Source organism: Alligator mississippiensis, chromosome 13, assembly GCF_030867095.1.
Source record: "Alligator mississippiensis isolate rAllMis1 chromosome 13, rAllMis1, whole genome shotgun sequence".
Taxonomy (NCBI): Eukaryota; Metazoa; Chordata; order Crocodylia; family Alligatoridae; genus Alligator; species Alligator mississippiensis.
The window spans coordinates 25,407,502-25,432,642 of NC_081836.1; the positions used below are offsets into that span (position 1 = coordinate 25,407,502).

The 25,141-nt window shown below is 47.0% G+C and overlaps 1 protein-coding gene across 1 annotated transcript in view; it reads left to right on the plus strand.

Moving 5' to 3' along the window:
* Positions 1–25,141, plus strand: part of NLRC3 (NLR family CARD domain containing 3) — a 53,069-nt gene that overhangs the window by 8,707 nt on the left and 19,221 nt on the right. The window contains exons 3-9 of the mRNA XM_059716377.1: positions 1,139–1,150; positions 3,628–5,371; positions 7,232–7,318; positions 9,373–9,456; positions 10,736–10,819; positions 15,222–15,305; positions 16,277–16,360. Coding sequence (XP_059572360.1) covers positions 1,139–1,150; positions 3,628–5,371; positions 7,232–7,318; positions 9,373–9,456; positions 10,736–10,819; positions 15,222–15,305; positions 16,277–16,360 — 2,179 coding nt within the window. The remainder of the gene's footprint in view (positions 1–1,138; positions 1,151–3,627; positions 5,372–7,231; positions 7,319–9,372; positions 9,457–10,735; positions 10,820–15,221; positions 15,306–16,276; positions 16,361–25,141) is intronic.

The window sequence follows — 25,141 nt, forward strand, 5'->3', positions numbered from 1 at the left end:
AAGACCTGGCACCTGCTTTTCCAAATGTGTGTGTGTCTGTGTATAATATGTGTAATATATGTTGTGGTTTCCTGCACAGTGATGACACATCATCAGGGACACAGATTTCTTTTTGTGGGAGGAAAAAAAAAGGCTAACAAGTACAAATAAGAGGATTTTGGAGGAAGTATGAGCTGAAAGGAATAGATAACAATAGGGATTGTAGTCAAGGGTAAATAGGAAAGGATTGGATAGAACTTGGTGGCAAGAGACCACCTAGTATCAGATGTTGCTGCTGCAACAGAAAGACAGGCAGACAGCTTACAAAAGGCACACAGATGAGTTCACACACAGCCTTAGATGCTGTTTCTACATCCCTCCCCCAGAGCACTGTGTTTGGAAGGGAACTCAGAGAAAGATCACAGTCACTGGCCAGCTACAGATGTCAATGTCAGAGCAGTCTTTCCACCCCCTCCTACCCTCCCTCTTCTCAGTTTCTGTTTCCTGCATGTCCGCCTTCTGAATCTCCAAATCTTTTCCTAATTGATTTGGAGGCTTCAGTTCAATTCAGAGCTTTTTATGGGTCTCTCGATTCAATTCAGATTCAGAGATTTGGCTGCCAAATCAAGCCAAATCTCTTCTGAATCAAATTGGCTACTGAAGCTTCACACAGCCATAATGGACAGATATTTCTTTTTCATTCCAGAAATGCAGGCACATACCTACAGTGGCTCAGGCTAGAAGCCAGGGGGGCGGGGTGGGGGGTGCTAGAGCAGCCCTCCCTTCCCTTCCACAGGTCAGAATTGAGGGGGGCATGGCTAGGCCCTGACAGGACCCTGTGATTAGGAAGCCCCCCGCCCCCCCTTGATAACAGGATTTAGCACTCTATCAGAAAACAAAGCCTCACTCATTAGTTCAAGCTCTTCTTACACAGTTTTTTCCAAAGGAAGGAATGCAAGGACATTAACAGCTGAGCTGTTGATTAGCTCCAAACAGCCCTAAGTGGTCACTGTCATACCTGCCTTACACAGAATTAGCTAGCATACTAACATGCTGGCTAGGGTTCGTGCTGTGGGAGAGAGAAGGAAGGAATCCCTGCTTAAGCAGCAAGCGGTGAGAAGGGAGAGGAGTGGGGGCATGGGGAAGCCAGCAGACCCTGCTTTGTGTGCAAGTCTCTGGTGGAGCCTCAGCCAGGGAGTGGGCGGGGGGAGGGGCACGATTCTGCTGTGGAGCAGAGAGCCCTGCTCAGCCCAGAGAGCGTGCCAGTATGCTGGGGGTATCTGACTTAACTTAAACCAGCAAGGGGTCTGAGACAGACATTGCATAAATCAGTTTGACCCAAATCAGTTAAGTCTGATACTACATTCAACCAGATTTATCTCAAACCAGTTGCAGTCATTTTCAAACTGGTTTATGTGCACTGAATGTCTGTTTTGTTACAGGTTTAAACCAGTTTCTGGTCACTTAAACTGGTTTATGTGTAATGCCTGTCCTTAGCCTAAATCTCCAGTTTAATCTGGCAGAATGTGGAGCCACTAGGAGGAGAACTTCACTTAGGTGTTGTTGTCAGAACACTTGTGTTTGGAGCTGGGAAAGAGAGTTCTGCCTATTCGGTCCTCTTAGTTACCCACAGCAGGAAGAGACATTGCCAGGCTGCTGCAACCTTGATCTACTTGTCCACATGTTTTTGAACCCATATGACCACACAAGGGAAGATAAGAATGCAAAAAGCATCTCTGTGTGTCCTGCAAAGTGACTGTACACAGGCCTGTGTGACCCTCGTCTAGGCACTGGGCTGCAGTAACAAGGGCTGGGTTCAACTTTAGGGGTTTTACATCACTTCTCAGATTTAGCTCAAGCCCCTACCCAGAAACCTGGGAAAATCGATTTTAACTGGGTGTTCTAATGTGAACAAACTCCCAACAGACAAGCCAATGCTAAACTAAAACAAGGTATATTACAAGAGAAAAGGTAGTAAACATACTATTAACTATTAACCCATAACTATATCTCAAACAGATCACAGTCAGCGCTAGCTCAAACCAGATTACAGTTACAGTAGGCCTGTCTACACATGCTGTTAGCATGCCGCAATGAACTCCAGTGCTTACTGCGCCAGAGCTTATTGCTCCTGGGTGCACTGTTTGAACATGTGCCTGGGACATTGAGCTGGGTCAGAGCATCCCCACCTGGCAGAGAATTTTCTGGTGTTTTGCTTAATAATTACTTACCTAGATATTGAAATGAAGCTTCAGTACTGCTTCTAGTGGGAAAGTTTGAAAAGTGCAATCAGAGATAGTGTGTGGATGATAAGTGCACAGAACAGGATTGAATAACACGATGGTTAAGGTCACCATGAGTTTAATCCTCATTCTGTTCTAGCAACATGCCTTTGCATGGGCTAATTTATCCATTTGCTAACATGTAACTTACCTCCCCTCCTTCCATGTTTCTTCTGACTGTTTCTGAATGCAAAGGAGTTTATGTTGTTTTAAAATAAAGCTGTGGAATCAAGAGTTTATTAAGAAAGACAACTGAGAAAGATGTAAAAAGCTGTAAAAAACGCTTCCCACCTTGAATAAACACTCCTTTGCTTAGAGTCCTTAATGCTCAATTCAAAGCAACAGTGAGATGGCATAAGGACCTCCGCAGGAGCGTATGGCAGCGGCAAGATTCAAATCAACACCACTCTCCCCTAACAGCTCTGAATTTAGCCCCCAAGGTGGAATTGTATTGAAGTTTCATTTGGGAATCACAGACCTCCTTATTCCTGGGAAGGTTGCTGTGAATGGGAAACTTGCACTGAGACATTTAGAGCTGAACTTTAGCTAAATTTAACTATATCTCACTTTAGCTTGTGGCAAAGCTGCAGTTGTCTAAGTTCAGTTGGTGAGTGATGCTGGTCTGTTTATGGGACCTTTAGTGTGATAAAAGGGTCACTAATAGACATCATGATAACTGTGAGGTACATAGCTTCCTTAAGATTTAATTTCCAGAGTGCATGTTTCTCTTGCTGAGACTGTCTCCAGAAATAAATGATTTCCGTTTATATAAAACCAGTGTTTTCTGTCAAGGCAATTTAACACAGGTACAGTACCATTTCTGACCTTAAATTCTACAGCATTGACAGGAAAGTGGCACAGAGAATTTGCGACCATCATGGTAAAAAAATTGTCCTTTCCATGTTTAAACTTCATTAAGAAAAATCTCAAATTAGGCTGGGCATATTACTACGAAGATAGAATAGAGGACAACTGTGTGACCTGGTTGGGGGACAGGTCAGGTGACCTCATCTATTTAACTTCTGTTATTCAGCTGGTTAACATTTATTGAAAGTTGCAGCTTTTGGTAAAGCTTCCTATTCTGACTTTCAGTCAATGTCTAACTAGAAAAATATTAGTAGCCAGTGGCAGGAGCAAGTACATGTATTGTTAGCAGATGAGTGTATATCCAAAGTGAGCACACAGAACCTCTCATAGTCCCATCCACTGCCAATACCTGGTGGTTTTCAAACCTATTTTCCTGACCTTCAGTTGCTCCAGAGTCTTCTCCTAACCACGCTAATGAAGAAGCCCAGATCTGCCTGCAGTTTGTGGTTGTGGCTGTTTTCTGTCTTTTTAATCTGCTGTTTTTCTTTTCTCTATGCAGAACCTATGGTGCAAAAACATTTGGAAAGTCTCCAGAACCGCTATGGAAATGGCTTGGAGACTGGCCAGCTACGGAGGCTTACTAATCTTCTGCTGGTAGAAGGTTTGACAGATATCCAACAGAAAGAGCATGATGTCATGCAGATTGAGGCCACCAAAGGCATTAGGAATATATCTAAGAATATCCCCTTGGAGAAACTCTTCCTGCCTCTGTCTAAAGTCAGCATACGTCCTCGGATCTCTGTGACTGTGGGGGTAGCTGGGGTTGGCAAAAGCACTTTGGTGAAATTATTTGTCTACACATGGACAAAAGGAGAGATTAATAAGGACATCATATTTGTGCTGCCGGTTACCTTCCGGGAACTCAACACTTATGAGAAACTCTCTGCTGAGAGGCTCATCCGGTCAGCATTCCCTCACATAACAGAACCAAGTTTTATCTCCACTGGGGCTGTCCGAACTCTATTGATTCTGGATGGTCTGGATGAGTTTAAGACTCCTTTAGATTTTTCTAACACAGTAGTTTGCACAGACCCCAAAAAGGAGATTCAAGTAGACAGCTTGATCACTAATATTATCCGTGGCAACCTGTTACAGGAGTTTTCCATTTGGGTCACTTCCAGACCAACAGCAGCCAGCCAGATCCCAGGTGGGCTAGTTGACCGGATGACAGAAATTCAAGGGTTTGGAGCTGTGGAGATCAAGGAGTTCTTGGATCAGATGTTCCTTGACAACAAAGACTTGTCCCACCAAGTCTTTTATCACATCAAGGCTAACAGATCTTTGCATGTTATGTGCACAGTCCCTGCTTTTTGCTGGATTTCTGGTACTTCAATAGGCTATTTTCTAAAGAACAGCACTGATCAGTCCCAAGAAGTAACAGCTGTTCCAAAGACCTTAACAGAAATCTATTCATATTATTTTAAAATGGCATTAAGCAGTGATTGGCAGGATAAGCAGAAGGAGACTCCCAGGATAGAGCAAGCCATGAACAACAGCAAGAAGGTGATTGGCAACCTGGGTAGGCTGGCATTTTATGGGCTGCTCAAAAAGAAGTACATATTTTATGAACAAGACTTGAAAGCCTATGGTGGAGATCTCCTAGCGCTACAAGGCGGCTTGTGCAGTAAGATATTACTCAAGGAAGAGATGCAGAACTTCACTGCTTACTATTTCTCCCATTTAAGCATTCAGGAGTTTTTAGCAGCCATGTATTACTACACTGCAGCAAAGCGGGCAATATTTGACCTCTTCACAGAGAGTGGGATGTCTTGGCCCAAGCTGGGTTTCTTCAATCACTTTAAGAATGCTGTCCAGAGATCACTGCAATTGGAGGATGGGCAGCTGGACATCTTTGTGCGCTTTCTCTCTGGCCTTCTCTCCCCACAGGTGAACAAGTTGCTGTCTGGTTGGCTCTTGGTAAAGGATGAGCATAATAACTACAGAAGTCTGGTGATCAGTTTTCTCCAGAGCTGCCTGAACACTGACTATGTCATCTCCTCCCGGACAGTAAATGTCATGCAGTGCTTGTATGAAGTACAGCACATGGAGATTGCCAAGACAGTGGAGGAAGCTATGAAAAATGAGAGCTTAGCTGGGTTGTTAACTCCAGTGAACTGCTCTGCCCTGGCTTATCTCTTGCAGGTCTCTGAGGTGTGCATGGAAGAGACAAATCTCTCCAACTGTCTCACCTACAATATTTGCAAAAGTCTACTTTCCCAGCTTCTCTTCTGTCATAATCTCCGGTAGGTCATCATGGGGTTTCATCAGGGGAAAGGATCCTGGGGTATTTCCACATTTCTGTCATGCCTGGTGCAAAATAATATATATTGAAAGGATATAAGATAATTATTTTATCCAAGAACAAACAGATTGGTCTGAAAATTGAAATATATGTTGAGGACTATGGGGTACTAGGACAGTATGGCCAGGAGGTGGAAAGTCAAGGCTCTTTGGTTCTGATCAGGGCTCTAGGTCCATTGGGGGAGTCACTTCACATCACTGTGCCTGCCTTTTTCTGCCTCTATAAGGGAGATCAAAATATTTGCTTACCTAGTGAGGGTTCTGGTAGACTTGCTCAATCAATATCTTCTTAAGGCAATGTGCCCTTGGATGACAGGACCCGAAGAAGTGAAAGTGCCATTGCTAATTGCCAAATCTGGTGCTACTTTATTGCCTTCCTAAAACAGTGTCATCTTAACTATCTTGACAGGTTTGCTTATCTTGCATTTATACCAAGTAGTAACCAGGCTAATGTCTTCAGCAGAAGGCAGGCAGTTTTACTTGAACTATTTCTATTTCTATATTTCTGTTATATCCTTATCTCTGATAAACCCTACCCTCACTATAGTTTTTTGGCTTCTCTGTGGTATGGACCAGGTTGGGGATTTCTGAATGGAATAGTTTTCCCCTTGAAAATACTGACATATCAGAATTGAGACTTTTCCTAGGAGTGGACCAGTTAGAGTGGAATTTCTGGTCAGAATTAGAGAACAAGAGGCCTGCCTTAGCATAGAAAATAGTTTGATGATCAGACTACTCATCTTGGATGTGGGAGAGCATGGTTTAGGTCCCTGTGCTACCTGACTCATAGCATGCATCCCTCCATCCCAGGGAAGTGCCCTGCCTTCCAGACTACTTGGACAAAGGGATATGTTCCTTCCTTCTGTTGGAACTGTTCTACTTGGTATAAATAAATAAGCATGCACTTGCACAGAGACCAACTCCATAGCCCTGTGATGATGGCCCTCACACAGGATGTTGATGAGCCCAGATCAAGTCCATGGTCTTATGAATACTTAATTATTTATACCAAGTAGAACAACTCCAGCAGGAGAGGGCCCCTCCCCAGAATAAACAGTAGCCTGGTGTTTAGAGAACTCATGCAGAATATGGGAAACAGAAGCGCAGGGATTGAAAGTGGTTCTTCTATGTTCTAGCTGATGGGGCTGCTTGCAGCAAGAGGAATGGAGGGGGAGCAGGGTGAGGGCAGAGCTAGCCACAAGGGGCAGCAGTGCCACAAGGTCCTGACAGCTGGGCCAGGGCAGTGGTGGCATAGAGAAGGGTGGCATCAGCTTGTCTTCAGTCAGGCCAAGATAGCAGGAGAGGCCTGCTGAAGCCCCCCCACATTACAGCGGGATGGTGGGGTGGGGGCAGAATGCTGGCACCCCAGCTTCTGCCTTACTCCCGGCTGGTGGCATCCAGGGGGGCAGCAGAAGGTAGTGTGTGAGGCAGCCAGAGTGATGCAGGAGGAGCCATCCCTGCCACTGGAGCCCCTGACCCATGCCAAGTCAATGCCCAGGTCTGGTAGGGTGTGGGGCAACCGAGCCAGAGGCAGAACCCAGATGCCCATAGGCCAGCCCCAGGATCTGCCTGCAAAATTGGCTGGCTACTACCTCAAGTTCAGTAGTCCCCTATGCATTTCCTCTTGATGGGGGTTGTTCTATGAACTTAAGAATGAAATAGCTCAGGACTTTTTCAATTTCGGAGAGCTCTTGCTTTTAGTTACATATAATGATTATTTCCATTTCCTCATTTCATTATGAAAAAGATGTTTTGTTCTGAGTCAGCAATTTCTATATATATATTTTTTTTTTGTTGGCTAGGCTGGACAACAACCAGTTTAAGGACAATGTGATGGAGCTTTTGGGTAGTGTGCTGAGTGTGAAGGATTGTCAGATTCAAAAGATCAGGTACTGATTACTGGATAATGTTGATTAGCCAACATGATGGTAAGGATGATAATGGTGTAATTTGTTGAAGTGCTGTGTCAAGGAGTGTGATATTTCTTTTAACAGTTCCACATCCAGAGCAGACCACAGTCCTCAGGAGGGGTAGGTGGGAAGATTAGCCAGTCCATTGGTCTGTCTCAGTTACAGACAAGTGGTCTGTCTCTGTCTACTTGCTAATGGCAGCTCACAATTTAGTAATGTAGCCCATGACTCATCCAAAACTCATGATTAGTAGCACCTACCTAAGTTGTTTTCAGCAAGATTTCAGTTTCTTTGTTATTTCTAAACCTGCTGTTTGGGTGGCAAGTCAATGATCAAGGAAGTGAGGATCATCACTTGTACTAACACTTTTACTAAAATACCTGCTTCTCTGCTTTTCGGTTACCGAATGTCTTTTAGTGGAAATCAGAAATGGGGCCTTAACAAGGAATAGGTCAAGATGCCTCAGATTAGGGCTATCACTGAAAAAGAGGTACAGAAAGGGTGTTTCCCAAGGCTGGAAGATGTTCTCTCTGGCCACATCTACATGCAGTGGTGACGCCTAGGGGGTGTATGGGGGTGCTTAGGCGATGGGCAGGAGGGGCAGGTGGGAGTGCCGGTGCCCCCTCTGCAAGCGCCAGCTGGGGAGTGGAGTGCCATTGCGCTCCCAGAAGTGGCCAGCCATTTCTGGAAGCAGCTGCACTGATTGGCCGGAGCAATCGGCCGCCTCGGAATTGGCTGCGGGGGACTCCCCCTTCCCCCAGGTTACTGGGGAGGCATGTGCCGCCCCGACTAAGGTGGCACCAGTCACCCATGTCTACACGTCGCCTACATCAATGTTATTATGGTGCCATGCTTTAGTACTTCTTTTCAGAAGTACTAAAGCATGGCACAGTAACTGCCCATACTGTGCCGTGTGCGCAGCACATGGCTTGTTTTCACCATAGCGGCATGCTAAAATGGGGGAGTGTGCTGCTACAGCAAAGTAGCTGTTGATCACATGCAGACTCACATGATTGCTATATCTCCGTAGCATGTCATATGGCAGCGTAGCATGTCACTATGGCGACATAGGGCAACATGTAGACGTGCACTCTGATCTGTTAAAATGATCTGCCTTTGTACATTAAAGGTATCAGTCCCTAAGTAATACCAGTTCTTTCAAAGTCAGCTGGGCAGAAAACTGTGCAGTGACATGTCCTGTCAGGTTGTATCTTCTTATACAGGAGGATTGGGGTAGTGGCTCCAGGTGTGAGAACCCTGGGGCAGATGATTAAAGCAGGATGCTGAGTATGGGTATTGTGTAGTTAGGCTTAGCACTCTGCCCTAAGTCACTGAGGCTAAGTTAATGATCCCTCCTCCTCTCCTTCTCCTCTTTGCAGGAGGCGACCCCTCTCCTGTCTGGAAGTAACAGCCCCCGAGCAGCCAGTCTGTCTTTTCCCACCTCCCTCTTCCTTGCTTCCAGTTCTTTGCCCCAGCACAGACTCACTCCAGCTCCCTGCTAGCCAGCCTCAGCCTCAGGGATGCACAGCACCTTCTCACTGCCTGGCTGGGTTCCAGCTGGGGGGGAAGGGGTAGTCAGTTATTGCCAGAGGGGGAGGCTGAAACATGAAGGATGGTTCCCCATTAAGAGACTGCTGGGGAGGCTGAGACTTATCGCTGCAATGAGTTCTACCAGCAGTTCAGTTACCCACAGGAGCTGGCCTTTTTCCCTGTCACTGCATAGTCCCACCTCTTACTGTGCCTGAACCCACCCCTGAAAATGAAGCAGTCCCCAGTTGACATGTATGTAGGGACTAACAGGTTCACAACAGGGCAATTTTAGCTGATTATTAATCAATGGAACTGTATTTGTCCAATGTGGGACTTCCACTGTGCACTTCTTTTTATAAGAGGATCTCTCTTCTGTGCACATTTCTCAGCTGGCTCCTTCCTTAGCTGTTTGTGTGGCCAGTAGCGAGTTTGCAGAGATGTTCTGGGACAGGGATTGGACTCACCATCCTTATCCTGTACACTTGATTTCTTTTTCTGGGCAGTTTGGCAGAAAACCAGATCAGCAACAAAGGAGCCAAAGCTCTCGCCAGATCCCTGATGGTCAACAGGAGCTTGATGGTCCTTGAGTAAGTTGTATGAGTATCTTATCTGACACCAGCATGCTCTTTGGGTGGCTGTGTGTACATGTTTTCTTCAATTGTTTTCTTTTCCAAAACCTAGCAAGTAAAATGGTGACTTGAGCTGACCTTAGTTTCTCCAAATTGGAGGATACTTTCTACCCAATCTAACTACTTCTCAGAAGCATCTGGAGATGGGGGGAAGTGGTGGTCAGTCACAGGAAGTACTAAAGATATGCAAAGTATTGTTGTTGGCTGGCAAATGTGTACACACACATCTCTGCTCTCTACTAGATGAACACATGTTGGGTCAACTGTGTGCCAAAAGCCTTATGTTATTTACACCTAAAGGCAGGGCCCCTTGTCTCCTTCAACAGCAATCCCTGCTTCTAGAGAGGCGATATTCTGTCCCAGCTATTACGCCAATTGACAGAGCAGTTTAGGGGAAGGTGGATACTATTATATATCCTGCTGAAAGGATAAATTCAACAGGATATATGGTACTGAAATTTAGGAGAAGTGGAATGAAGTTAAGCCAACATTTTGGCCAAGATTCTGTTTATGTCTACAGTATAGTTTATAGTGCATGCTGACACACTTCAGCTAATTTTAAACTAATACGTGCTCCTTGAGAGTGGCTACTTAACTTGCCTGAAAAGCTGCGCTCCATGATTTTGCTGCTACACTGGTTTTGATATCTTAGCTAGCTAGTTTGAATCTATTCCAGACATGTCTACATGAGCTGCAGTCACTGCTGTGCAGTCATACCGTGGCACTAACTCCCTGACACTTTCAAAAAGTGCTAATAGAACTTTCATGACCACAGATTGTCACCGCTGCAATTAGAGATCTTTGCTGAAGAACTGCATCTCCTTATCTGAACCCCAGACCTATTCTGGCAGGAATAGGGTGACCTATCACCAACACTATGCCCTACCCCAGTTGGGTTCTTCCTGGAGGTCTTCCACCAATGTACCAGCTAGGTCTCACATTCTTAGCATGAGAGACCCAATGTGATCATATTGCTGAAGGAATTGTAACTGCAAGATGCAACCATCTGTGCCTCAGATAGTGGAAGAAGTGCTCCTGATGATGTCAAGGAGCTTGGCAAACTGAGGCATTCTTTCTGAGGTTCACTCAGACCCACTACTAAATGCTTTCTGCTTGGGAGATCTTACAGGAATCAGAGACAGCTGGTGGCAAAAGTGTATTTCTGTGAAACAAGTCTAGTTCTGATTTCCTAACTTGAGCTTTTCTGCTTGTCTTTGCCCACCCGTCTTCTCCCCAGCCTCCGGAGCAATTCTATTGGACCTTCAGGGGCAAAAGCACTTGCTGAAGCACTGAGAAAAAACCAAAGTCTTCTTTCCCTGAAGTAAGTGCATTTTAAATGTGTTTTACCTTCACCAGCTTCTTCTAAAGGCAGATTCATAGAGGAAATGAACATCTAAGAGACCACTGGGAAAATGTCTCATGTTCAGGTTATGAACAGTCATAGACTAGAAGATGTTTAAATGTCTTAGAGTGGAAAGATCCTGGGTATTAAGTGAATCTCAGCCCAGTGCAGGTGTACTCAGCATCATATAGTGGTCAAAGTACAGTAGACATCAAAATTATATTACTTGCCACATCCTGTAATAACCCCTTCCTCACCACCAGGGCTTTGGCAGAAGCAAATACCCCTAAGGGTATGTCTATGCTGCTACTTAGGATTGACCTGGAAGGCTGCTCTTAACTAGCCTGGCATACATGAGCTGCCCCTCCTTGTCCATATCCATTTGCCATGGCTGCATGTCGAACACAGAAGTGGGTAGATTGATTCATAGAAGGGTTTGAGCAGAGCCCTTCTAGAAGTGTCTCGTCTTGCTTTTTGTGTCCCCTTCCATGCTTAGTTCTGCTTATGGGCAGTAGAGAGGGCAAATAAGTCATAGAAGGGCCAGACTTCCTGAAATTTTTACCATTAGCTTGGGGAAGCTCTGAACACACTGCTGGGAGGAATGGATGAGGGGAAAAGTCAGCCTTGGAATCTGGCACTTAGGAGAGCTCGCAGGGTTGTTTGGACTGTTGCCAGAGGCTGAACTAATGTGAATGACTGCTAGGTTTGGGCTGGAAACTAGGTCTTGGGGTGACCCTACGTGGCAACATAAAGAAACCCTAAGATTTCATTTGAGTTTTACAGAGGAACAAGCACAAGATGCTTCAAAAAGTCTAGTTAGTTCTCCATAGCTTTCCAGGTGGTTTGGTGATATGTTCAGTGAAGCTACTGCCTCTTTGCAGTACTACATTGGTTTATGGTGTCACTCATGTTGAAGGGACTGTTCCACCCATTAGAGATACCATGCATGACATGCTTCAGACTGAGAGAGGCACATAGTTGTTGCTGCGGGAGACCACACAGTGATGGGCACATAGTGTTCACACTGTGTTCTTGGGTTTTCTTTGTCATCACTCTTATGTAATGTGACAAGGTCAGGTTTGGGGCAAATTCTCTTTCACATCAATATGCTCTACAGACTAAAATTAGCAATTCCACATGCCTTTTACCTTGGCTTTGACGATGAAATGAGGAAAAACTTAATGGTTTGGCCTGTGTGGGTTTGGATATATTGGGGTTTAAATGAACATGGACTGAAATCAAAGGTGTGGGGGACTAATTTTTTTAGGTCAGCTGTCGGCAGCGTGGCAAGGCTGTGAACCAGACTGACCCAGTTCAGTTCTGGTATGGGCAGGTGCTTGGACCCAGCTGCTGCCACCACTTTTCCTAGTGGCGGCATGGTGAGAGCAAAATGCTGCCAAAACCCATGTCTTTTGGCTGGATCAGATGGCTCATGGGCTGGATCTAGCTTGTGGTCTGTAGGGTGCCGACCCCTATGCTACGTATCAAACTTGCTATATTTTTCACTTCATTATAATGCACCTGTTGTAATGTATCCTCCTCACCCATGACAGCATAAGTCAGGAATAGCTTATTTGAAGTCAGTGAATTTACACCAGTGAGAAACTCTGTTATCAGAATCAGGCCAGAGACAAAATTAGCATAATTATATGTAATAACTTACAAACCCTGCTGGGGATCTAGAGGAGGTGGGGTGCAGAGCCTCAGAGAACAGTGCAGTAGGAGGGAAGTAGAGGGGCCATCTTACTTGCCCCGGGCACTCAAAGACTCTGTCTTCTGCTATCACATCTCTTTCTGCCCCGTTTCCAGCAGCAACTGGTCTAGCGGCATGGAGCCCCGGCACCCAGCCACTGCTGCTCTGGTGCACACTCTCTATTCCAGCGCCCAGGGCTGGTGCCCCGCACATCCTTCCTTGTTATGCTACTGGATCAGGCCCATGTGATCTAGAGATTGGCTGACATTTGAATGGGCCAGTTTGTGGAGGTGTATCCAGTGTCTTGTTTCTGTCGTTTGCAAAACTGAGCCAGGGAGGTGAATTGAAAGGTGCTTAGTCCTTGTTCAGGGTCTGGTTATCTCCTGTTTTCTCTTTCCATGGACCAAATACCTAGAAGTATTTAGAATTCTTCCTTCCCCGACACCCCCTGCATAGAGCATAACTTTATGTAAGGCATGCATCTGGCTGTGAGAGAACACGCTGTCTTTATTTACTTTATTATTCAGCCACCACTCCTACTCTTATAATGAATTGCTGCTTTGCATGTGTTTACTGAAGCAGCCTACATCATTGGCCAATGTGACTCAACAGGCATTTGAAAATCAAGCTACTTAAAACAGAAAACACTCTCCCCAATGTGACGTTTATACTCATGGAATATATGGCTGTCTGTACACATGCTCAGGGGTGGGGGACTGTTTAATTAGAATGGTTCCCAGGCAGCCGCTCTAATAAAAACACCTCACTGTCACTTGTATTATGCCCCCATGGGTTTAAAAATGCCCGCAGGATGCTTTATCTAGACCTCATTCAACAAGAGTTGGATAAAGCATCCCAATAGCCATTTTTAAACCTACGAGGGCTTCTACATGTGACGATGAGGCCACACTGGAATGTTCAAATTAGACCATGAACCAGCATGTGTATAGGCAGCTCTTGAAAGTCATATATGTGTATATGAGTTTCAAGAGCATCAATCAATGATTCCTGGAACAGGCAAATAGCAACGAGGGGATTTTCTTCAGTTCTTCTTGACTCTACTGAGCAGAAGAACTGGGAAGCTGGCAAGGAGAATAGGGAGTGCAGCATTCCAGGAGTGCAGAGCTAGAAAAGGCCTCTCAGGAGCTGTTATAAATAAAGAGTTGTATTCTCAGTGTACAGCTCCTTGCCACTGCACTGGTAAGCTAAAGGGCCTCAGATGTGTGAAGTGGATGCATTCATTTGAACTCCTTACCGTGCTGGAGCCATATAAAAGAGTAACTGCAAATCAGACCCCCAGTAAATTAAAATCTGTCACCAAGACTTTGTTCACGCTCCAGTCCTTCCAGCAAAGATTTGAGAGCAATAGGTGTGGACACAATGGAGCTCTTGTTTTGCTATATTTGTATTGCTCCCAGCTTATCCACAGGTAACAAGCAGATTGTAACAGCTGCTGCTCTTTTGAAATTTCCCCTTTTGAAACACCTCTTAATGTCTGTGTCCATACCCAAGCATCCTGAGAGCTGCCCTTGGGCAGCACCCCACCTTTCACCAGCAGAGTTACCGCCCCCTTGCTAAGCACTTCCTGCTGTCCACTTGCTGGCAGAAAGCACAAGGAGACAGTTCCCCACCTTCTGCCAGCTCTAGTGGTCTTTACAGCGCCTGATGCCCCCCCAGGTTGCACCCCGCTCTGGTGGCAGAGTTGCTGTGGAAGCATGCAGAGTCACTAGCAACACGTAGCTGCATGTCTGCTAGTTGGATGGTGGCAACTGCTGTCTGTTGCCTGCTGCCAGGACTTCCGGCAGCAAATCAGAGTATCAACAAGGCCTGACTGAGTTGTCCCAGTAACTCTAGGGGTACTACCATGTGTGGCGTGGAGCATCCTAGGGCAGCATGGGAGTCCTGGTAAACATGTAAGTCATCAGGGAATTCTCAGCAGATGCAGCAGGATTATCACTGGTGAATAACTGATTTGCCAGCTTGCTGGCAACTCCAGAGAAAGCACTAGTATTTCATTTTGGCTCAAACTGAAACAAAGCTTTTGGAATTTTTGATGAATAGAAAAATTCAAAGAAAATTGTAGGGTTCTGTTTATTTTTTGAGATTGCAATGTTTTTAACACTTATTTTTTCTAAAAATAAAACACAAGCACATTTTAAAGAAAAATATCATTTCAAATTTACAAATCAAAATGTGTTAAGGAATGCTAAGACAAAGTGTTTGATCTTTCAAGTTTTTTGGGTTTTTTTGAGTGAAACAGGTTGGTGAATCAGTATGGCTTCAGGAAACAATTTTGCTGATAAAACTGATTGTTTCAGTGGAAAACTTGTCAAAAACTTTTAATCTGGGTGTTGTGACGTGGACTAAAACCCCAGCACATTTAGAATGAAGGAGGGAGAAAGGAAAGGACAAGAGCTTTCTTAACAATATGAGATGTTCCATGGCAGGAGAGGAGTCCCCTAAGGCCAAAGGGTGGAACAGAGACCCCAGAGGAAGGAGTCTTGTTGCAGCAAAATTGGAACCACAGGAGATTTTTCTACTCTTCTCTGAATCTCCATGGGCTCAATGTATGTAATCTGAAGTCCTCAGCTGTCTTTGGCTGATTACACACATTGCAGGGAAAGTCTTCAGCTGTCTTTGGCTTTAATTCCCAGCTGTTCACAGTAATTATGTTTTTTTCTCTTGCAGCCTTCAGAATAATGTCATAAAGGAGGAAGGTGCTAAGTTCTTGGCGGAGGCCCTTTTAACAAACCACAAGCTGATGACTTTGCAGTGAGTGCTCCCATGTGGATTTCTTTCTGCTCCCTCTCATGGCCATCTGCAAGGGTGGCAGTTGAGGAAATCTCTGCCTCTTGATGCTAATCCCACTTCATGGTTTGGCCTCCCAACCACCACCAGATGGAAGCACAAGCAGATATAGTAGCTGCCCAGGTCCCACAGTCTTACTGTTTTTCATGTCTCCCCTTACATACATGACCATGTCTTTGTGCTCCAGTTAACATGGCTTCTCTTTCCATGGTTGGTTGTGCCTGGGTCCCAGACACAAGGGTGTCATCATCTCACACAAAGAAGCCGGCACTGCTCGCTTCAAAGCTGGCCTCCATTTGCAAAGGACCATTTCCCCTCATGCCCACTCACCTGCTAGTACTACAGAAATACCAATGGGCAGAGGATGTGGCCAGGTGAATTCCTCTATTAAGGGAGCTGAAGGCAACAAAGCAGAGATGCTTGGTAGGACACATGCTAGACAGCAGAATGAGTCATGAGAAGGAGGTGTCCTTTATTTCCTGGTCTGTGTTTTCCTGCTATTTATTTTAGTCATTAAGGTCACATCTAGCAGGGTACATATCAGAGTGAATGTATGTCAAGGTGAGAATGGCTGATAACGTCACTATCATAGTCATTATTGATAAAATCACTCCTGACATTTTGCCATCTTCCACTCTAATGCAGGAAGTCCACACACTGTCTGACGTGGGGCATCCATCCACAGATAATTTGAGGCTTTGAGTTTAGTAGATGGAAATAGTTGCACTTGCACGGATGGAAGTTTAAATAGCAGTGAGAGTACAGCAGAGCTCCTTTGCTTATTAGTGAGGTGTGGTATATACAGTGGTAGAAGTGCATCAGCCAGAGATGGTGAAACTCTGCAGAGAATGGTATAGTCATAGTGAATGTGTGTTACTGATGAGGAGATGATTCTTACATTTTGGGGCTTATGGCTGCTTCCCTCTTCTTTGCAGCCTTCAGAAGAACTCCATCGGGCCCCAGGGTGCAAAACAAATTGCTGAAGCACTGAAGCAGAACAGGAGTCTCAAGGAACTGATGTAAGAAAGACAGAGAAATTCCAGTTTAACAGAAAGATGGAATTGACTGAGTGATCATGATACTAACTTCTGAGACCCTTGGATCTATCCCCATCTGCTGGGACTTGTACAATAAGGGTCATATTTTGACACCTTTATTGAATTGTAATAAGTGGGGTGTTTGTAGATTGTTATAAGAACTACTTATTGGTCCTAAGTTATTGTTTGCTTTGCAAACTGTGGGATGGGAGCAGGGGAATTCATTTCAGAACCATGGGGGAAACATCTTTCTGTACTCACAGGGCGCATCTACACAAGACGCTACTGCGCAGTCGTTACTGTACTTTTATTTGATATTTGTATTAGCAAGCACTAAATACATGTGGCATTGGCGAACATCTTTTAAGTGATGCTACTGTGCAGCAGCCTAATAATACTGCATAGTAGCATATTAGCACTGTCCATGCCATGATGTGCTACGGTGCAATATTTTTTGGCTACTGTGCAGTCAGTGTCTTGTGTAGATGCACCCACAGGAAACATATATTTGCATTCACTGATGTTTCCATATGGCATATCATCATGTTGTGAGTCTTGTATGAGGGGGCAAACACTGACACATAGGAACAGCTTAACATGTATGAATGCATGTGGGGACATTGCCTGGAATTCTCTTTCGGCTAGTGGATGACCAAAATGTGGACTAGGGGAGTTCATCTATATGTGCAGTTAGCACATAACAAAAAACTCCAGTGCAGTTCATGCAGAGTTTATTGATCCCAGGTGCCATGTTTACACATGCACCCAGGACCACAGCACATTGAGTCAGGGCAGAGCAATCCCAGTTGGCAGGGAACCCAGGGGGTCAGCTGCTTCAACCTGACTCAACATACTGCAGAGGAGCTGGCTGGAGCATGAGGATGCCACAGTGTAGCCACATCTACATGAGATGCTGACTAGCTTGTTACTACTGTGCAGTAGCATTGTGTGGCAGGAACCATGACATGATGCTACTGTGCAGTAGTAATGAGTTACTGCTCAGTTAGCATCACCTAAAAGCCTTTCAGTGACACTACTGCACAATAACTCTGGTTATTGCATAGTCATTTAGCACTTGTGTATACAAGTACTAAATGCCTGCCCAGTAGTGACTGCATAGTCAGCATCTCATGTAGATGTGGCCTGTGGGGCTAGCTGGCAGGCAGCCCCTGTACTGTAGCACACTTGTGTCCCAGTGACCTCTGCTCACTGTCTATATGTGTGTTTCAGTGGACGTAATTGCTCTGCTGTAGGATAGTACTTGTCCTGTATAGTACTATCTTACAGCAGAGTTCATTAATTTACTGTGCCCTAATACAGCATATGTGTAGATGTTTTACTGTGGACCTAATCAGCTCTGCAGTAAAGTGCATGTGTAGATGCACCCAAGGACATTTCTGTGCCTCTGGAGGGTCATAACAGGGGCACTTGCATGTCCAGAGCGGTAAATGTGGTCCCTATTTTCAAGAAGGGGAGGAAGGAGGATCTGAGTAATTATAGGTCAGTCAGTCTCACCTCCATGCTTGGAAAGGTCTTTGAAAAGGTTATGAAGGATCATATTTGTGGGAGTCCAGTGGGAAAAATAATGCAGCAGGGAACCCAGCATGGATTTGTAGCAGGTAGATCATGTCTGACCAATCTGGTTTCATTTTATGACAGGGTCACAAAATGCTTAGACGCAGCAGTAGAGGTGGATGTCATTTTCTTGGACTTTAGCAAGGCCTTTGATACAGTATCTCATCCTATTCTCATAAATAAATGAAGAGGCTGTGACATAGGTGTTTACACAGTCTGGTAGATGGCAGATTGGCTTAGCAGTTGCACCCAGAGAGTGGTAGGAGACAGGTCGGTATCAACCTGGAAGGATGTGGGTAGTGGGGTCCCTCAGAGTTTGGTCCTTGGACCTGTACTCTTCAATATCTTCATCAATGACTTGGATGTGCGTGTGAAGTGTACTCTGTCCAAGTTTGTGCACAATACTAAATTGTGGGGTGAAGTGCACACTCCGGAGGGTAGGAAACGATTGCAGGCAGACCTGGGCAGGTTAGAAAAGTGGGCAGTACACAATGGGATGCAGTACAACAAGGACAAGTGCAGAGTGCTGCACCTAGGGCACAAAAATATCCAGCACATCTACTGGCTGGGAAGTGACCCTCTCAGCAGCACAGAAGCGGAAAGGGATCTCGGAGTCCTAGTGGACTCCAAGATGAACATGAGTCGTCAGTGTGACGAAGTCATCAGCAAAGCTAACTGCACTTGATCATGCATCTGCAGATTCATGACAAATAGATCCAAGGAGGTAATACTTCCCCTCTGTGTGGCATTGGTCAAACCACAGTTGGAGCACTGTATCCAGTTTTGGGCGCTGTACTTCAAGAAGGATGTTGATAGACTTGAGAGGGTCCAGAGGCAGGCCGCTTGTATGGTTAGGTGCTTACAGGACAAGTCTTATGAGGAGAGACTGAGGGACCTGGACCCCTTCAGCCTCCGCAAGAGAAGGCTGAGGGGTGATCTTGTGGCCACCTAGAAATTCATTAGGGGGATGCAGAAGGGATCAGAGATGCTCTGTTCACCAGGTGCCTCTTGGGGTAACAAGAAACAATGGTCACAAACTGACAGAGAGCAGATTTAGGCTAGATATCAGGACAAACTTCTTCACGGTAAGGGTGGCCAAAATTTGGAATGGGCTTCCAAGGGAGGTGGTGCTCTCCCCTAGCTTGGGTGTCTTTAAGAGAAGGCTGGATAGGCATCTGGCTGGGGTCATCTGACCCCAGCACTCTTTCCTGCCTAGACAGGGGGTCAGACTTGATGATCTGTTGAGGTCCCTCCTGACCCTAGCATCTGTAAATCTATGAAAAGTCATTCCTACACTTTAATCAGATAATCCAGAGTTGGTTGCAAGTTACACTGTGGTTATCCATGAGGTGAAATAGGGCTTTGCCCATTATTTTCACTGGACAGATGCTCAGTGTGTGGTAAAGTCCTGGTCAAGGGCAGGAGATTCCACAGGATTCCCTGTGTAGGATTGCCTCTGCCTTCTTCATTTGGGAGTCAGGATTGACCATCTCTTTGCCTCTCTCCCCAGTTCCCATCTGCAAAAGAAGTGAGCACCTAGCCCACATATAACGCTATGGACACCTAAAAGCTATTTAGCATAAAGGAAAATGTTGGCCCAAGAACATAGATTCATAGATTCATAGATGTTAGGGTCAGAAGGGACCTCAATAGATCATCGAGTCCGACCCCCTGCCTAGGAAGGAAAGAGTGCTGGGTCTAGATGACCCCCAGCTAGATGCATATCCAACCTCCTCTTGAAGACCCCCAGGGTAGGGGAGAGCACCACCTCCCTTGGGAGCCCGTTCCAGACCTTGGCCACTCGAACTGTGAAGAAGTTCTTCCTAATGTCCAATCTAAATCTGCTCTCTGCTAGCTTATGGCCATTGTTTCTTGTAACCCCCGGGGGCGCCTTGGTGAATAAAACCTCACCAATTCCCTTCTGTGCCCCCGTGATGAACTTATAGGCAGCCACAAGGTCGCCTCTCAACCTTCTCTTGCGGAGGCTGAAAAGGTCCAGGTTCTCTAGTCTCTCCTCGTAGGGCTTGGCCTGCAAGCCCTTAACCATATGAGTGGCCCTTCTCTGGACCCTCTCCAGGTTATCCGCATCCCTCTTGAAGTGCGGCACCCAGAATTGCATGCAGTATTCCAACTGCGGTCTGACCAGCGCCCGATAGAGGGGAAGTATCACCTCCCTGGACCTATTCATCATGCATCTGCTGATGCACGATAAAGTGCCATTAGCTTTTCTGACGGCTTAGTCACACTGCCGACTCATGTTCATCTTGGAGTCCACTAGGACTCCAAGATCCCTTTCCACTTCCGTGCCACCAAGCAGGTCATTTCCTAGGCAGTAGGTATGCTGGACATTTTTCCTCCCTAGGTTGGGAGGAAACAGCTGAGGATAAACTGGGAAATAGACTGGGAAATAGACTGGAAACAGTAAGGTTTGCAAATATAAGAGCAGAGAGGTTCAGGAACAACCTTCCAGAAGGAGAAGTGGGGACAAAAAAGCTCTAATGGTTATGGAAGGAATGGTCTGCAGTGATGTCTGGGATAGTAAGGGCTGGATGTGATGGACGGGCTGCCCTTTCCAGTCCTGCATCTTCTGTTTCTAATATCTGAATGAGTATCAGCAGTGTGCGTGGATCTCTGGGTCAGCCTTGCATGGCCTCTGTGCCTTGGGCAGTCTGCTGCACCTGCATTGCCTCCTGACTGCCTGGTTCCACTGCAGCTGCATGGCCAGTGATTTCCATTAAAAGAGGGAGGACTTCATACTGTGCAGAGGGAGCTGCCCATTTTACATCTCTGGAGGAATCTCTCTGGTACATGAGGAGGTTAACATGCATCTCCCACTGCTCCCTGCAAAGCATCCGTCCACCATCACCCCTGCCCCAGCATATAGGTCAGTCCCTGGGGATGGGAAGAGTCTACTGTGGGAACAGGGGAAGGGGAGGATATTCCTGTGGTGGTGGCTAGTCTGCTTCTCACAAAGGAAGAGAGAGAGAGAGCTCTGCAGTAGAGGGGACTCGCTGCACACAGCTCAAAAGGGCTTGAGCTGGTCACCTTATTATCCTGTTAAAACATACCTTTGCTGGAAGCAATACCTCCTAGCAGGAGTTTCTAATCAGAAAGGCTATGATGCCTCTACAGTAGGGTGGGCAAAATACAGCCTGTGGGCTGGGTCTAGCCTGCATACTGACTGGATCCAGCCTGTGGCTGCCCCCGTGGCACTCCACATGGGGCTCAGCCCCACCTGCTCCTGCTGGGGCAGCCCGCACCATGCTCCCACCTGCCGGCCCAGGCCCCAACCAACATTTGCAGCTTCTGGCAGAGCTGTTTCCAGTGCTGCTCTGCTCCTCTCACTTCCAGTGGGAGCTGCCCAATCGAAGCTTCCCCCCACACGCCTGGAGCAGTACAGCAGGGGCAGGAGGAGCTGCCACTGGAGTCAAGAGGAGCAGAGCAGCACCTGGCTGGCTGCAGCCACACCAGGAACAACCCCACCAGAAGCTGCACGCTGGCTGGGGCTGGGGCCAGGCTGGTGGGCATGTGGCACGGGCTGCCCCGAGCAGGGTTCAGCCCCATGCGGAGTGCCACAGCGGCAACCACAAACCATGCCACCTGGGTAAACTCTGCTGCATATAGCCCTCCCCCCGCCCCCCTGCCTCCTCCTCCCTGGCCCAACACTCAGCTGGCTCCCAGGCAGCACCTCCCAGTGGGCAGTGCATTCAGGGAGTGGATCATGGTTTGGCCCAGGCCCTGGCCTAAACTGTCACTACCCTGTGACCCAACCCCATAATCCCAGATTTGCCTGCCCGTCCTGGTCCTGAACACTGGTCCCTGTCCACCCAAAGCTCAATAGGGAGTTTTGGTGAGTTGTTACGCTGGAGGGGGCTGCTGACCTGGCCCATGACAGCTCATCAAAACTCCCTATATGGCCCTCAGACCCAAATAATTGCCCACCCCTGCACTAGATATATGTGCTCCCATTGTCAGGACAACTCCATGCATCTGGCAGCAAGCTGGACAAACTTCCCTTCCCAGAGAGTGTCAGTGAAAAAGCCTAAGCACTGGGAACAAATAACAGGTGCAGTCACTGTTCTTGCCAAGCTCATGGCTCTGGCATTAGCTGTGCCTTGCACTCGGCCACCATCCGGGTCTGGCCCTGTCCAGGAAGCAGAACAAGATGCATTTGTTTGCTCTAAAGTTTCTTTATGGGAATGTAATCTGAGGAGGGCTGTCCCATCAGGTGATGAAGTGGTAGAGGAGCCCTTGTGTCAGTTTCTACCAGTTGTTGTCATAAGGAAATTTGAGAATTATGAGCTAGTTAAATGACTGGAAGGTGGATAGTTAATTGAGAGTAATCTAGAGTGACCCATGCAGTTCTGGACTCTGCATGTTAAAAAGGAGTTAAAGAAGTTCAAAAGGGTCCAATGACAGGTGACAAAGAAGATACAGGGGTTGGAAGGCAAGCCATGCAAGGCGAGGACTAGTCTTGTTCACCTTGCAGAACAGGCAATTGAAGGGGGACATAACAGCAGTCTTCTATTATCTGAAATAATACACAGGCTCTACTTTAGCTACTGCCCCCCGCTCTCCCCAAGACAAAATGCAAAGTGTTTGTCATGGGAGACTCCATACTGAGGGAGACTGAGGGGACAATCTGCCACCCCGACCCCTTAGCTTGGGAAGTCTGTTGTTGCTTCCCGGGAGCCTGAATCCGAGACATCGCAGACAAGATCCTTGAACTCCTCCAGCCCACTGACCACTATCCTATGCTTCTTAGCCATGTGGGCACAAATGATACGGCTTGGAGCACTCCCAGCCAGTCATGAAGTGCTACAGGGATTTGGGAGTGGGGCTTAAGGGCGCAGATGGTGTTCTCATTGATTCTCCCAGTCTCGGGCTACGGGCTGAGGAGGGAGAGGAGGATCCAGGTACTGAACCAAAGACTGCGGCGCTGGTGTCATTGGGAAGGCTTTGGCTTCCATGACCACACTCCGCTCTTTGGTGAGAGAGGCAGTGAGCTGCTGGGAAGGGATGGCCTCCACCTCTCTCCGCTGGGAAAGAGGCTCTTCTCAGCCAGACTGCCTGACCTGCTCCATCGGGCTTTAAACTAAGCCTGCTGGGGCACGGGGGGACTACCACCACTGCTGGCCCGCTAAGCAACCCTTGCAAAGCCAGCAGGCCGGGGCACTTAAGGGAGCACACCCCTGCCGCAGCCCTGGAACGATCTGTAGGCAAGGTAAGGGCCCCCAAGGGGACACTTGTGTGCCTGTACACAAATGCCAGGAGCTTGGGGAATAAACAGGAGGAACTTGTCCTCTTGCTAAGCACAAATAATTATGATGCCATAGGGATAACAGAGACCTGGTGGGACTCCACCATGACTGAGCCACGGGTATAGACGGCTATACCCTGTACAGGAGAGAGAGAGTGGACAAAAGGGGCAAGGGTGTAGCTCTGTATGTCAAGGAAAGCTACACGTCCCTGCAAGCTGACATTGGCACCCAGGGTGGACGACTTGAGACCCTCTGGATTAAAATCCGTGGGGAACACAGCACAGGGGACACAATGGTGGGAGTCTATTACAACCCCCCTACCCAGGATCAAGACCTTGACCAGGAGTTTGCCAGGGAATTGGCTGAAGTCATGTGCTCCTGGTGCATGGTTGTCATGGGAGAATTCAACTACGCAGACATTGCATGGGAAGAGTGCTCGACCAAATCTGAGCAGTCGCAAAACTTTCTCTCATGCGTGGATGAGCTCTATCTGACTTAGCAGGTCTACGGGCTGATGAGAAGTAAAGCGCTGCTTGACCTGGTACTGGCAACTGGGGACAACCTAATCAGCGACCTAATGATCGAAGGGAAGTTGGGGGACAGTGACCATGAGGTGATCACCTTCACTATCCGATGTAAAGCTGGCAAGTCAGTCAGTAATACAGAAGTCCTTGACTTCAGGAAAGCTGACTTCAACAAGCTCAGGAGGCTTGTCAGGGAGGCCCTCAAGGGCCACAACCCAAAGGGTAGGGGAGTCCAGGATGAGTTGTTGCTCCTAAAGGGAGCAATCCTGGATGTACAAGCTAAGTCTGTCCTGTCTCGGAGGAAAGGCAGCAAAAAGGCACAGCAACCCCCTTGGCTCTGCAGCGAACTAGTGGACCTCCTGCATCTCAAAAGAAAGACCTACAAAGGATGGAGGACTGAAACCACCACCAAAGAGGAATACTCTGCACTGGTCTGGACCTGCAGGGAGCGAACCAGAAAAGCCAAGGCTGCAACTGAACTTCAGCTAGCTACAAATATCAAGGACAATAAAAAGTCTTTTTTTAGATATGTGGGGAGCTGGAGGAAAAGCAAGGGCAACATTGGACCCCTGCTAAACCAGATGGGACAACTGACAGCTGATGCCTAGGAAAAAGCCAACTTGCTAAATGAGTACTTTGTGTCAGTTTTCCACCAGTCCCATGGGTTGCCCCTGCCCACTACAGGACAGGGAGGCCCGGGTGAGGGAGATTCCTTACCCTCCATCAATGCTGATCTTGCAAAGGAACACCTTGACAGGCTGGATACCTTCAAGTCAGTTGGCCCAGACAGTTTACACCCCAGGGTACTTAAGGAGCTGGCAAGCTGCATAGCTCAGCCCCTGGCACGGATCATTGAGAACTCCTGGTGCTCTGGTGAAGTGCCCGAAGATTGGAGGAAGGCCAATGTCGTGCCTATCTTCAAGAAAGGGAGGAAAGTAGATCCAGGAAACTACAGGCCTATCAGCCTGACCTCTATCCTGGGCAAGGTCTTGGAAAAGATTATCAAAGAGGCCATCCTTAACAGACTGGCTGACGGCAACATCCTGAGGGATAGCCAGCATGGGTTTGTTGCGGGTAGGTCTTGCTTGACCAATCTCATTTCCTTTTATGACCAGGTGACCCATCACCTGGACAAGGGGGAAGAGATTGATGTCATATATCTTGACTTAAAAAAAGCCTTCGATCTGGTATCCTATGATCACCTCTTGCCAAACCTGGCAAATTGCGGCCTCGGCCTCACCACAATCCGCTGGCTGGGGAATTCATAGATTCATAGATGTTAGGGTCAGAAGGGACCTCAATAGATCATCGAGTCCAACCCCCTGCATAAGCAGGAAAGAGTGCTGGGTCTAGATGACCCCAGCTAGATACTCATCTAACCTCCTCTTGAAGACCCCCAGGGT